Source organism: Leiobunum rupestre, chromosome 11 (genome assembly GCF_980474605.1).
Source record: "Leiobunum rupestre chromosome 11, qqLeiRupe1.1.hap1, whole genome shotgun sequence".
In the NCBI taxonomy this organism is placed as follows: Eukaryota; Metazoa; Arthropoda; class Arachnida; order Opiliones; family Sclerosomatidae; genus Leiobunum; species Leiobunum rupestre.
This window is the reverse complement of record NC_143394.1, coordinates 45733629-45746844: the sequence shown is the minus strand read 5'-3', so window position 1 is coordinate 45746844 and position 13216 is coordinate 45733629. Positions and strand designations below refer to the sequence as shown.

The window sequence follows — 13216 nt, the reverse complement described above, 5'->3', positions numbered from 1 at the left end:
AATTCAGCTACGCTGGCCGAACTAGTTTTTATGTTGCTCTTACGTGTAGCGTCACGATATCATAGCTCTATAATTAGAATAGACCCATAACAAAAGAGGGGCCGCAGACGAGGCTTAAGTGAGACCTCTGGACGGAACATCCTGTTTGTGACGGTTTGAACCACGTGACCGCCATTGAAATATACAGGAGGAAGTGAGGAAACGGATGTTCCGTCCAAATGCTGAGTTGCCAGGTAAAAATGTTAATTTTCGGCCCCCCAACTTTCATCATGGGTCTATAGTTTTGACACGTGAAAATTCGAGGTTCCTCGCGGCTTAAGTGCGCGCTCGTAATATTACCAAAATTAAAGCTGTGACGTAGTAGCTACATTCAAACAAGAAATCTACGTTAATTTATAACAAGTGGGTCACGTGACCCAAATAATAGTCTTACACGAGCTTACTGTATCGAGTTTGTGAGTTAAACTAATCCAAAAATAAATAAGCACGACGATATATTTGAGTGTACATATATTTATTAAACTACTATTCCCCAGCGCCAGTCTACACGTAGTGACGATTCCCGCGTCCTCACCCAGCCATTTAGCGGTACAGCTCTACCCCAGCGCCAGTCTAGACGTAGTGACGATTCCCGCGTCCTCTCCCCAGCCATTTCGCGGTACAGCTCTACCCCGCGCCAGTCTAGACGTAGTGACGATTTCCGCGTCCTCTCTTGTGTGTCACGTGACTCTCCCGTGTCTCTTTCTCTAAGAGTTGTAGGAAGATTCTTCTAGCTTTTGATTGTTACTTCTAGAGGCTGATTTCCTCGCGTGGCTGTTATTCGCAATCGCGTGCGAGGATTCTTCTAAGTTTAGTATGATTTCTACCGTGCCGTGTCATGCCTACGGCGGCGGCGGACGCCGGACAACGGAGCGAGACCAGGAGTCTTACTAAGAGCCTATACGGCCAGAAATACATGTATTTCTGATACGGCTCGTGTAAGACTAAAAACACCTTTTGTGTGTACTTGAATGTCCGTGACATCTAGGAGCAACAAACACAACATCCCACACAAGGAGAACGCAACCCATCGTGGATTTTCTTGTGTACGTTTTTCATAGGCTAGACACTTTAGCGCCTGCTGCCGTCGGAAGGGGAAAATTCGGAAATGGTCTTCCCCCCGCCCGTAAAACGTTCAGCGTAAAGGCTCGTGACGCTCGTCCAATGAAATTCGTACACAACCCTTCGTTAGCGTGTTTTAAGGCTAGCTGCGTTCTCCTTGTGTTTGTTGCTCCTAGGTGACATTTTGTCAGTTCTTTGGTACTAACGAAGCTCTGGAATAGTATTCCCCAGTTGCGAACTATTTCCCTTCGTAAGAAAGGAGTTCCTTTTGTTGATATTAAATAGTAAATTGTTGGTAATTTTACGATACTAAATCCATAGTTTAATGACTAGGGGGGTATTCAAAAATAGGATTTAAAATTCATTGAAATCCTACTGAAATTTAGTAAAAAGAACAAACGCGAATTGGTAATTCCAAAACTCCAAGATTTAACCTCCCATTGAGTTTTCTCATAGGCCAAGAAACAAATACGTCGTATAATTCTGAAAACCTACATTGGCTTTATCAATTTATTTAAAGGGGCTCCAAAGTTCGGTGGCAAAAAAAAAAGAAAATTGAGCATGCTTTTCATTCCCCCCAACCCCTCACTCGGCAGAGTCAACCGCAAATTTCGCGCTTTACTGACTTTACACACATTTTGCCACCGAACTTTGGAGCCCCTTAAATGCCATTGACGTACCGAGCGATAGCTCTCCCTCTGCTGACAGGGGTGATACAGAAACATAGTTGAAAACTATTTGCAAAAAAAATTAGCCAAAGAGTGAGATTGGACTGTGCTGATAAAATGTGTTTTTCCTAAGTTGAACCATATAAAATATGTAGTTCTCTATTAGAAAATTGTCTATTTATGACCATCGTAAGAAATAATATTGAAAACTATAGCTGTGTTTCAAATCTTTCGCTATTTGCAAAAACCCCTGTTCGTAGCGGGTGAAATCGCTGTTGGAGATGTGCTAGGGGGTTGTGCTAAGTCACAGAAAAGGGTAATTCTCTAGATGGCCACTTCCAAAATATAACATAAGCATGAAAGAAAATATTAAGTTTCGAAACCACCTGTATATTCACAGTAAATTTATTACGTTTTTTTGCCTGCATCACTCAAAGCGAATTCACCTGTACCCTTTTATTTCGTAAACCTGTCCAGTGATGATTTTAAAAGATGGTTCTTAAAGGCAACTAGGAGTGAACCCTAGGTGATAATCACCGATTTTGATGAAACTCGGGGGGGGGGGGGTATGTAGACCTTATGGTAACGTGAAAATTCACCAAGGGAAAAGTTACGTTGGGCCTCCGTTTTGCCATGGTAACCAAAAACGTTTTTGTATCTTCAAAACGAGAAAATCCCCATTTAAAAAAGCATGTGATTTTCTCGGTTTCAAAGATTTTCAAAAATTCGGAAAAAATTAAGCTTACTCAAATTCACCAATTGGGTAATTTGGCTCATGTTTGGGTAAATTTGATAAAGTTTGGGTAAATTTTAGCCATATTTGATAAAATTTTTAAATTTTCCACATTTTGCATAAATTGGGAAAATTTAAATTAAATTCACATAAAATTGTTGGAAATCGACCAAAATTGGGTAAATCCTAAAACCAAAAATAAGACAAACTAACAAAAATTTCTAAAACTAACAAAATTGGGTAAAACCTTAAAAAATTGGGAAAAACTAACAAAATTGGCTAAAACCTAAAAAATGGGTAAAACTAACAAAAATGGGTAAAACTAACAAAATTGGGTAAAATCTAAAAAAATGAGAAAAACTAACAAAAATAGGTAAACAACCAAAATTTAAAAAAATTCAGTTATCCGAATGCTTCATTCTAAACAAGTTAAAGGCTATAGGTTTGAAAATTGGTTTACGAAAGGGTCTATGGCATTTAGATTATAGTCGTAAGAAGTAGGCTTAATTTTAGGACTAATGCTACTAATATAAGCTACACCACCTTGTTTTTTAGCAATAAAATATTTATTTTTAAATTTTTTTAAATGTTTTTATGGGTGGAACTAATTTTTTGTATTAACATAAATTTCTTAGCGAGTTCCGAACCATTTCTACATTTTATAACATTTGTATTAGGGGTTTTGACGTTTGCAATGGGTCTTTGTGGAAAAGGTCCAATCAGTAATCGATGATGAAAATTAAAAAAATAATAACAGGATTGCCTTGCGTCAGGGAAAACAGCAAAAGTCTGGGAATTTGAAAATAGACCTATCTAAAAATTGATAGGTCACTACCATCTAGGAGCAACAAACACAAGGAGAACGCAGCTAGCCTTTAAATACCCTAACGCAGTGTTGCGTACAAATTTCATTGAACGACACTTTACGCTGAGCGTTTTATGGAAAGGGGGAAGACAATTTCCGAATTTTCCCCTTCCGACGGCAGCAGGCGCTAAAGCGTCTAACCAATGAAAAATGTACGCAAGAAAATGTACGACTTTAGACGGGTTGCGTTCTCCTTGTGTGGGGTACTGTGTTTCTTGCTCCTAGCTACCATCAATAACGATTTAATCATTATTTTTTTGATTTATTTATGATTTAATCGACTTAATACGATTTATTCATGATTAAAATTATTACAATGTTTAGAAAGTTTAATTATAATATGAACATAATTATTAGATTTTGATTAGAATATGAACATACTTATTAGATTTTGATTATAATATGAATATAATTATTAAATTTTGATTATAATATAAACATAATTATTAGATTTTGATTAGAATATGAACATAATTATTAGATTTTGATTATAATATGAATATAATTATTAGATTTTGATTATAATATAAACATAATTATTAGATTTTGATTATAATATAAACATAATTATTAGATTTTGATTATAATATGAACATAATTATTAGATTTTGATTAGAATTTGAACATAATTATTAGATTTTGATTAGAATTTGAACATAATTATTAGATTTTGATTAGAATAAATATAATTATTAGATTATGATTTTAATATAAACATAATTATTAGATTATGATTAGAATATAAACATAATTATTAGATTATGATTAGAATATAAACATAATTATTAGATTATGATTAGAATATAAACATAATTATTAGATTTTTATTAGAATATAAACATAATTATTAGATTATGATTAGAATATAAACATAATTATTAGATTATGATTAGAATATAAACATAATTATTAGATAAGGATTATAATAAATATAATGATTAGATTATGATTAGAAGAGTGTTGTGAGTCGGAAAATTTTCAGCGGAATATGACCGAAGCCTTTCTTCCGTAAATATTTTCTGTATTTTTCCAAAAAATTAAAAAAGTTTTTATTCCATGATTAGTCTAATATATTATTTGCAAATTTAAATAAAGCGGCATTTTAGCCTAATTTTTTCGAATATAAAAGTAAAACTAAACCTCTAGACTAGTTTAAACTGATTAACAATGTAACACTATTAATGTTTTGTAGTATGTTTACTGATATTAGACATTTTATATCGATAAAAAGTTAAAAACATTAAAAAGTAATTTATGTTTCAATTTTTTATTTTTCTTATTTGCGGAAATTTTTTATAAACTATGGATTTAGAATCTTAAAATATCAAATGATTTACTATTTAATACCAACAAAAGGAACTCCTTACTTACGAAGAGAAAGAGTTTGCCAAGGCCCGGGAGGCAAGTAGTTCCCCTGAAATATACGATTCCCATCATTCCAGAGCTTCGTTAGTACTAAAGAACTGACAAGATGTCACGGACGTTCAAGTACACACAAAAGGTGTTTTTATAAATTAACGTGGCTTTCTGGTTTGAATGTAGCTATTAAGTCACAACTTTAACTTTGGTAATATTACGAGCGCGCGCGCGCGAGAAACCTAGGTTTTTCACGTGCGCGTGCAAACCGCGCGTGTCAATACTATTCTAATAAAGCTATGACATCGTGACGTAAGAGCAACATAAAAACAAGCTCGGCCAGTGTACTGCCGTGCAAAGCACAAAAGCATTAACGACCAAATTTTCGATTTACAGATTTTGGTTTTATTTATCCTTATTTTATACGTTAAATTCAATTTTGAACTAATTTTCGAATTTAAAATTTTTGTTCTTAGAGAAATGACTTGTTGCAAAACGCATTATTTTAGGTTTTTGCATTATTTTCAAACCAAAAACGCATTAATGTGTTTATTTTCTTTAAAAATCAAATCAAAACGCATTTTAATACATGGTTTTAATGATATTTCTGAAATATCGTTTGGCCTGTAAATTGTTCAGTATCAGAATATAATTTGAGTTGAAAAATCCAAGTCTACTATATAAACTTGAAAGAAGTAAGTTGGGGTATCTTAAGGCAAAGAAAGTTTGAATTTCGCGGGTTTTCTCCATATTTGGGTTTTGGTCGTTAATGCTTTTGTGCTTTGCACGGCAGTGTAGCTGTATTCAATGGCGTAGCTAGAAAAAGTTACGCCCGGGGCGAGTAAAAATTTGGCGCCCCTAATATAAGCTTATTTTTTTGCAAATAATATTTTGGCGCCCCTATACCCTAACATGACGGTGGCGCCCTTGCTACGACCCTGGCTGTATTTATAAAAAGAACTATTCCCCGATGTATTAAAATATATTTTAAATATTAAATTTAAAGGAAGATGAAGACTGCGCATCCTGGAATAGAAAATTGTATCACCCCAATACGGGCTCCCCTATCCCTCTAAGGCCACTCAAACCTTTGGACACACGATTTTTAGCGCCATCCCATGACAGCCAGAGCAACTACTTTTTTTTAATTTCGTCTGCTAGTGGTTTTAAACTTTGGAATTTGGAATTTCTCAGGCAGTAACGGATTTTAGTCGCGAAAGAACCCCGAACGGATTTTAATAGTGGAAACAAATTCAATATGAATGTTTAAATAGTTTAAGTAGAATGCGTTTTTATAGGAGTTAAAAAACTGCCGCTTTGATAATTGTCGTAGTGATTATAAGAATATAACTTCTTACCCAGTTCCTTAACCTGGTAGAAATAAGAATTATTATCCGTGAAAAAAATTAAACATACATTGCCGTGTTCCAGACTCCCAGCCCGATTAAAAGAACCAATGCAGAAAATGTTTAAAAGTTGCAATTTTTTTTTTTTAAACTTATGTCCAAGAGTTTGAGGTTGGCATTCATGCTGCACTCCGATTTCCACTCAATAGAACAAAAAACCAACTTTGGACCCAAAACGTTATTAAATTAACAAAGCAACAAAATGAGAAATAGAAAATACAAAATTTAAAAAAATATATAAGACAAGAAAAACCAACAATACTAAAGAATAGACAAAAAACAACGTTATCTCGATCAGTAAAAATAACATTAGACCCTTCCCTTGCCTAAAACCCAGATACTTATTATATTAAAAAAAATGCGTATCCGGAAAAAAAACCTACTGACAATTAAAGAGTAAAGAAAACGTCATTGATAATATATATTACAGATTTATTATACAGCGCAAAAGGAATCAATGACTCAGCGGCAGAATATCAAAGTCCTAAAACCACGCTCCCGGTTCAATTCTCCGCGAATTAAAAAAAAGTTCACAAAAATAATGGTTCTTTTACTTCAATATTTTTCCTGTGATGTCTTTCGTTTTCAGGGAAGTCAATGGCTCGGCGGTCAAATATCCGCTTAGTAACCCTGCGACCCGGGTTTTATTCTTGAACAGGATCGTATTTTACATTTAAATTATCAATTAATTATAACTATAAACTTAATATAAATTTAATTCATAAATATTTAAAATGTTATAGAATAAATTGTCAACCTTATTTTGAAGAAAATATCGCTAACCGTCGCACACGCGTCCGTGAGAAGTCATTTCGCGGTAATTCTGCTAGTGCTCTTGTAAACTATCTTGCCCTAAAATGACATAATTTCCTTATTCTTTCTTATTGGCTTAAAAAAGTGAACCACTCGTGTGACGCGAAAATAGGCTCCGCCCCACATTCTAATGGAGTATATACCATGGCTAATGATAGAGTTGAATATTCATTGGTTAAATAGATTCATGCTATGATGTTGTAATAACCATACGTCTCACTAGCGCCATATCTGAGATTGGGAGGAATTTAAATTTCAAAATGATAACATTTTTACTTTTTAAGCCACGCCTACCGTATAGATAAAGAGCTTCAAAACATTCTTTGTTATCATCATCTTCTTTGTCGTTCTGTTTTATTTTCTGTCCGGAGATATTTCGGCAACAAGATATCGACAAGACGTTGATGATCTTTTTACAATAATGGGAGTTCCTAACAGTTTTATGTATCACAAAAGTCTTTCTGACGTCAACAGATTCTTTCAGAATATCCCACATATGACAGTACTGTATTCGGCCAACCGCCAAAACCTTCAGAAACGCTTGTACGACTTCAACAGAAAACGCAGTGGCTTTTCAAATCCGTCCAAAATTTTCGGTTCGATAACTTTAAAGAGGCTATAGACTAGGTAAACCAAAAATAGTATTTTGTTAAACTGACTGTTAAAAGAATATTTATCGATGGTATTTTTATTAATTATAGCTAATTCCAAAAACAAACAAATTTCTAAGAAACTAATCTATTTTGAGGGATCTGTTTTGTAAACATCAATGATTACTACGTTTGATAAAGTCCACTTAGAAGTTTTTCAAATAAAAGATTTTAAACATTAATGAGGCCCCTTCATTATGGATTTCTGAGGTCCTTTTTTCAACTTCTTGAACATTAGCCGAGTGATATTTTGGTAGTAAGATACCGAAAAGTCGCTGACTCAAAGCAGATTACGAACAATCGCAGCTAATTTAAGTTTTTTGTGTATCACAAAACAGTACATGGAAGAAGTCATGGAATTATTTCGAGCGATTGTCAACATTACTTACGAATACGGCGTAGAATTATTCTTCGTAATACCGTCAGTTTTGGGAATCTACTGGCTCTCGACTACGCTATGGTCCAGGAAGGGGCTACCGCCTGGGCCCATAGGTTTGCCTTTACTTGGCTACTGGCCATTTATTATCTTTTCTCCGGAGAAGCGACTGCAACATCTGGCGGACCAATACGGTTCCATCTTTGGGTAAGGCTTGATTTTGGAAGCTTCACTTTTCCGGAGTAATTATTTTGTGTACCCTTTCAAAGAATCAAGCTGGGTACCAAATATTTAGTGGTGCTTAACGACTACGAAACGACGATCGAGGCGTATCGCAATGATGCCATTAACGCGCGGCCGGACAAGGAATTATATAACTTCTCGGAACTTGGACGTAAACTCGCATCTTCGGTTCTTAATCCACTGGATTAAAGTGAAATTCAATATATTTTGACCATTTTAATGTAGACATTGCCGGAATGAACGGATTCGAGTGGAAAGATCACCGCAAATTCTTCGTCAGGTATTTAAAAGTTATGTTTAGAAACAAACCAGGGATGCAAAACCTTCAGGAAATCTTGTTCGTAAGTCGCCCTTACAATGCTAAGTAAGAGTATAAAACCCCATTGAATTAAATATTCTCCAATCAGGAAGAAGTTAAGGGTTTGATTATACAAATCGACGGCATAGTTCGAAACAACGAATTTTCCTTCAACGTCCACAATTTGTTGAGAGAAGTCACCAACAATGTCCTGTTACGATTCTTGTTTTCCGTCAGCTTGCCATTCAGCCACCCTCTGACCCAGGCTATGAAGGACCAGCAGAAACCATTTTTCAACCAAGTGGTACCGTTCACAATAATCAGTTGTTTCCGCGAATTGCGTTGGATTCTTCGGCGCATTTTGCCTTCGCAGCGTGTCCTCAAGCGATCGTCGGCGGAAATATCATCTTTTATTCGGTGGCCCTTTATTAGACCGTATTGTCACTACGTCAATTTGATTATAATTGTGTTAAAATTTCGAAAGGAATCAAATCGACGAACACCGGGAAACTCTGGATCCTGAAAACCCCAGAGACTACGTCGACTTCTTTCTGATCAGACAACGACAGAATCCGCATAATCCCTCTTATTGCGGTAAGCACTCTTAAAAATTGTTGCTTAATTTCCTTTACTATCAGTAATACAGAAGAAGCTTTTTAAATCACGTTGGGTAGACTAGAGTGAGACATAATGTCTGGACCCTGTTTTATAAGCCTCGCGGTAAAAGCCTAAATAACTTGTAAAATACATTTAGATGAAATTCTGAACAACAATTGTCAGTTGATACTGATGGGTGGTACTGACACTACTCGGGCTTCCATGGAGTGGATGTTACTTTTTATGGCAAAAAATTCAGACATCCAAGAAAAAATCTGCCATGAAATCCACGCAGTATTTGGCAAAGAACAGAAACCACGATGGGATGATCGTTACCTTCTACCTTACACCATGGCCACCATTTTTGAGTGTCAGCGGTGGAAGACTTTGGTTCCAATCAGCACCGTCAGATTGTACTTGTCGCTTATATACTTGTAGGTATCTAAGGGTGAAAAACTTTCTTTGACCTTTAAGGGCGTCGGAGGATATTACGGTTAAGGGATACGTCATTCCGAAAGGATCTCACATCGTGAGTAATTTGGTGGCCATTCACAACGACGAAACCTACTGGAAGGACCCGTCGGAGTTCAAGCCAGAACGATATTTGGACGAAAACGGGAAAACAGACCTGAACCAGAGACTGGCTGCCTTTTCTTACGGTAAGGATCCTCTTTAGAAACTTCCTGGACTGTTTCTGATGAAACGAATGTACTTTAGGTAAACGCGAATGTCCTGGAACACAACAAGCTCTGATGGAACTCTTTTACGTCTTGGTGTCAGTTCTTCAGAAGTACCAGCTCAAACCCCCTCCTGGAGGAATTTCTCTGGAAGAGGATGATGGTCTTATCCGTGGTCCAGCTTCGCCGGTCGTACGGTTTGTTAGTAGAAGCTGAATATGTTCCTTAAATTTGTCTAAATAATTGGCGCTTCGGCAATCGCACAACCTTTAAATGTCTATAGGAAAATGAAATTTAATAAATATTAATTTCCTAGTTTAATTACTTCTTGAAATCCAAATTATCTACAAGTTTATGGCAGTGAATATAGTTTTCCGTCTACATGATCAAAAATTTATACTTCAGTTAGAGATAAAGCCACTGTAGTTGATCTATCTTTTTCAAAAAATGCCTAGTTACTTTGATCTAGGAGCAACAAACACAAGGAGAACGCAGCTAGCCTTTAAACACGCTAACGAAGGGTTGTGTACGAATTTCATTAGACGAGCGTCACGAGCCTTTTATTATTATTATTATTGAGAGGGGCGGGGAGGCATAAATGCCCACCCATGCACTTCGACCCTAGGTCCATTGTGCACCCCTGACCCATGACTTAGAAAAGTCCTATCTCCGACACAAACCTTAAAATATTTTTGGCCGGCATATTAAAGAAGTCGTTAGTTTCTAATTGATGCATCCCAAGATGCTCTAGCCTTTGAGCCGCATAAAAGTCGCAGCTACAAAGAACGTGAGAGGCAGTCAGCCTTTTCATTCCCATGATACCCCTCATGTCCAGGGACCCAATAAAGTTGAACCTTATTAAGCGTCCCGAGATTAAAAAGGAGATCCAAGCAGCTAAGAACCAGTCTAGAAGAAACACTAGACTGGTTTAGAGCTTTTAAAGCCGCCTGGCTATCCGAACAAATTTGGATAACCTTCCCGCGATAGTTCTTCTTCAGACAGAAGTCAACACAGAAGCAGATAGCAGAAATCTCTGCCTGAAAGACACTTGCGTAAATTCCAAGGCTTTCGTAGAAGCCGTAATTGGTCGTTAGGCAGTACATCCCTGCGCCCGCACCTAGATGGGTTTTAGACCCATCGGTGAACCAGACAACTTCCCCTCTGGTACCGAGGGTAACATTTGACCATTCCGTGCGGCTAGGGAAGTATACGCCGAAAGGTTTATTAAAACGAAGTTCAGCAGCCATGTTGTCAGAACCCATTGAGAGAACAGGTAACCGACTGGAAATATCCCTAATAAGCGTAGTGTGGCTCTTTTCCCAACTATTGGCCATCCACCACCCATTTTGGTTTAGCCTATAGGCACCAAAAGTAGCAGCTTCCTCTATAAACAAATGAAGAGGAAGAATATTCAGTAAAATGTCTAGAGAAGCAGTTGGGGCTGTTCTCATAGCTCCTGTTATGCCAACGCAAGCTAGCCTTTGAAGAGTGCGCAGTTCTGACTGCACCGTTTTGAGAGTAACCCTTGGCCACCAGACCACAGCTGCATAGGACAGTATGGGTCTGATGATCATTGTGTAAAGCCAGTAAACAACTCTAGGACTCAAGCCCCAGGACTTGCTGACCGTACTTCTAATTCTCCAAAATAACATTTTTCCCTTCTTGATAATATAGTCAAGATGTGGTTTCCATGTTACTTTGTTGTCAAGGATAACACCTAAGTACTTCACTTCAGTGCTTTCCTCCAGGTTGGTACCGAACAAGGAAATACCATTAAACGCTCCCTTTGTCCTTTTACGGGTAAAGGGAACCAGAACCGTCTTACTGGGATTGACCGTGAGGTTCACTTCATTGCACCAGTTTTCTACCGATGCAAGAGCTCTCCTCATAACATCCTTAACTGTCGTTGGGAATTTCCCTGTGACAATGATAGCAATATCGTCGGCGTAACCAAAACAGCGGCACCCCCCTCTGTTCAGCCCCCTCAACAGTTCATCCACCACGAGGCACCACAACAGGGGAGAGAGAACCCCCCCCCCCCTGTGGGCACCCACGGCTAGTGGAGACCGTCAGGGAATCGCCAAGCAGGAGGGATGTCACCCTTCGGTTCGTCAGCATAGATTTGATCCAGAATCAAATTGTGTCATTGATACCAAACCTCTTGGCAGCCTTCATCAAGACTGCACTTGAGACCTTGTCAAAAGCCCCTTCAATGTCGAGAAAAACCGCAAGAGCGATTTCTTTAAACTCAATTGCTCTCTCAAGGCAATTGCTAATGCCATGTAAGGCGGTCTCAGTAGATTTGCCCTTTTGATAGGCATACTGAGCAGTAGAGAGAGGCGTTTGGGAAATAACCTCTTCCCTGATATAGCAGTCTACCAGTTTCTCCAAAATTTTTAGGAGAAAAGAGGTAAGACTAATTGGCCTAAATGCCTTAGCCTCCAGGTAGTTTGACTTACCGGGCTTAGGGATAAAAATGGCCCTAGAGAGCTTCCAGGAGCTTGGAATATGGCCTAAGGCAATACAAGCCCTGTAGATTCTGCAGAGCAGTGGGCAGAGAATATCGCTGCCCTCCTGCAGCAAAATGGGAAGGATCCCATCCGGACCTGGGGACTTATAAGGCTTAAAGGAATTTATCGCCCACATAAGTCTGGAGTGTGTGACAACCTGTTTTGCCACAGCCCAGTCTTCCCTTTTGGTACGTTGTATCCTAAAAGGGAGACTATCAGTGCCACAGCTGTCTGTGACCCTAGAGTCTGGAAAGTGCGTCTCCAACATATGTGTAAGAGTTTCCTTTCCAGAGGTCGAAAAACTACCATCCTTCAACCTAATGGTGTCGAGATGTTTAGTATTATCATGTGCCATAATTTTCATTAGTTTGGCAGTGCTGGGAATATCAGATATATTCTCGCAAAAACTTCTCCATGATGCCCTCTTGGCATCGCGAATAGCTTTGTGATAGGTGGTTAGGGTACTCTTGTAAGAAACCCAGTCGCCCGTCTTTTTTGCCCTATTAAAGAGCTTTCTTGTTTTGTTGCGAAGTCCACCAATCTCAGCTGTCCACCAAGGAACTAGCCTTGGCTGGTTGGTAGACTTCACCGGACAGTTTCGGTGGTAGGAATCGATTATGGCATGTTGCACATGATCAACAGCCAAATCGAAGTCCAGCACCGATGAGAGCCTTGGCTTCTCATCTTTAAGATAAAGACCTAGGTCTTCCCTATAGCCAGACCAATTCGTACGTCTGGGATTACGAATCCCTATGTCAACCCGGGTAGGTTTGACCAGGATACTAAAGCAGATGTGTCTGTGATCCGACAATGATGGTTCACTAGACACATGCCAGTTATGAATTACATCTGCGACATTCTCTGTACACAGCGTAAGATCAATGACCTCACTTCTGTTACAAGTAACAAAAGTTGGTACATTG

The 13216-nt window shown here is 37.9% G+C and overlaps 2 protein-coding genes across 3 annotated transcripts; one reads left to right on the top strand and one right to left on the bottom strand.

Annotated features, from left to right (window-relative positions):
- The first annotated feature begins 7823 nt into the window (after positions 1-7823).
- On the top strand, positions 7824-10062 carry LOC149923005 (cytochrome P450 2C31-like). Of its 2 annotated transcripts, none has more exons than XM_090163209.1 (8): positions 7824-8175; positions 8238-8362; positions 8437-8552; positions 8619-8926; positions 8994-9103; positions 9264-9519; positions 9581-9765; positions 9824-10062. In XM_090163209.1, exons 1-8 carry the CDS (start codon positions 7934-7936, stop codon positions 9997-9999), a joined length of 1518 nt encoding a protein of 505 aa, XP_090019335.1. In that variant the 5' UTR covers positions 7824-7933; the 3' UTR covers positions 10000-10062. The 2 variants fall into 2 exon arrangements, with proteins under 2 accessions (XP_090019335.1, XP_090019336.1); XM_090163210.1 differs by having other exon boundaries at positions 8066-8175; positions 8264-8362.
- Positions 10063-10559: 497 nt separating this feature from the next.
- Positions 10560-11435, bottom strand: LOC149923004 (uncharacterized). The gene has a single exon (XM_090162337.1). It carries the CDS (start codon positions 11433-11435, stop codon positions 10560-10562), a length of 876 nt encoding a protein of 291 aa, XP_090018463.1.
- Between the last annotated feature and the right edge of the window lie 1781 nt (positions 11436-13216).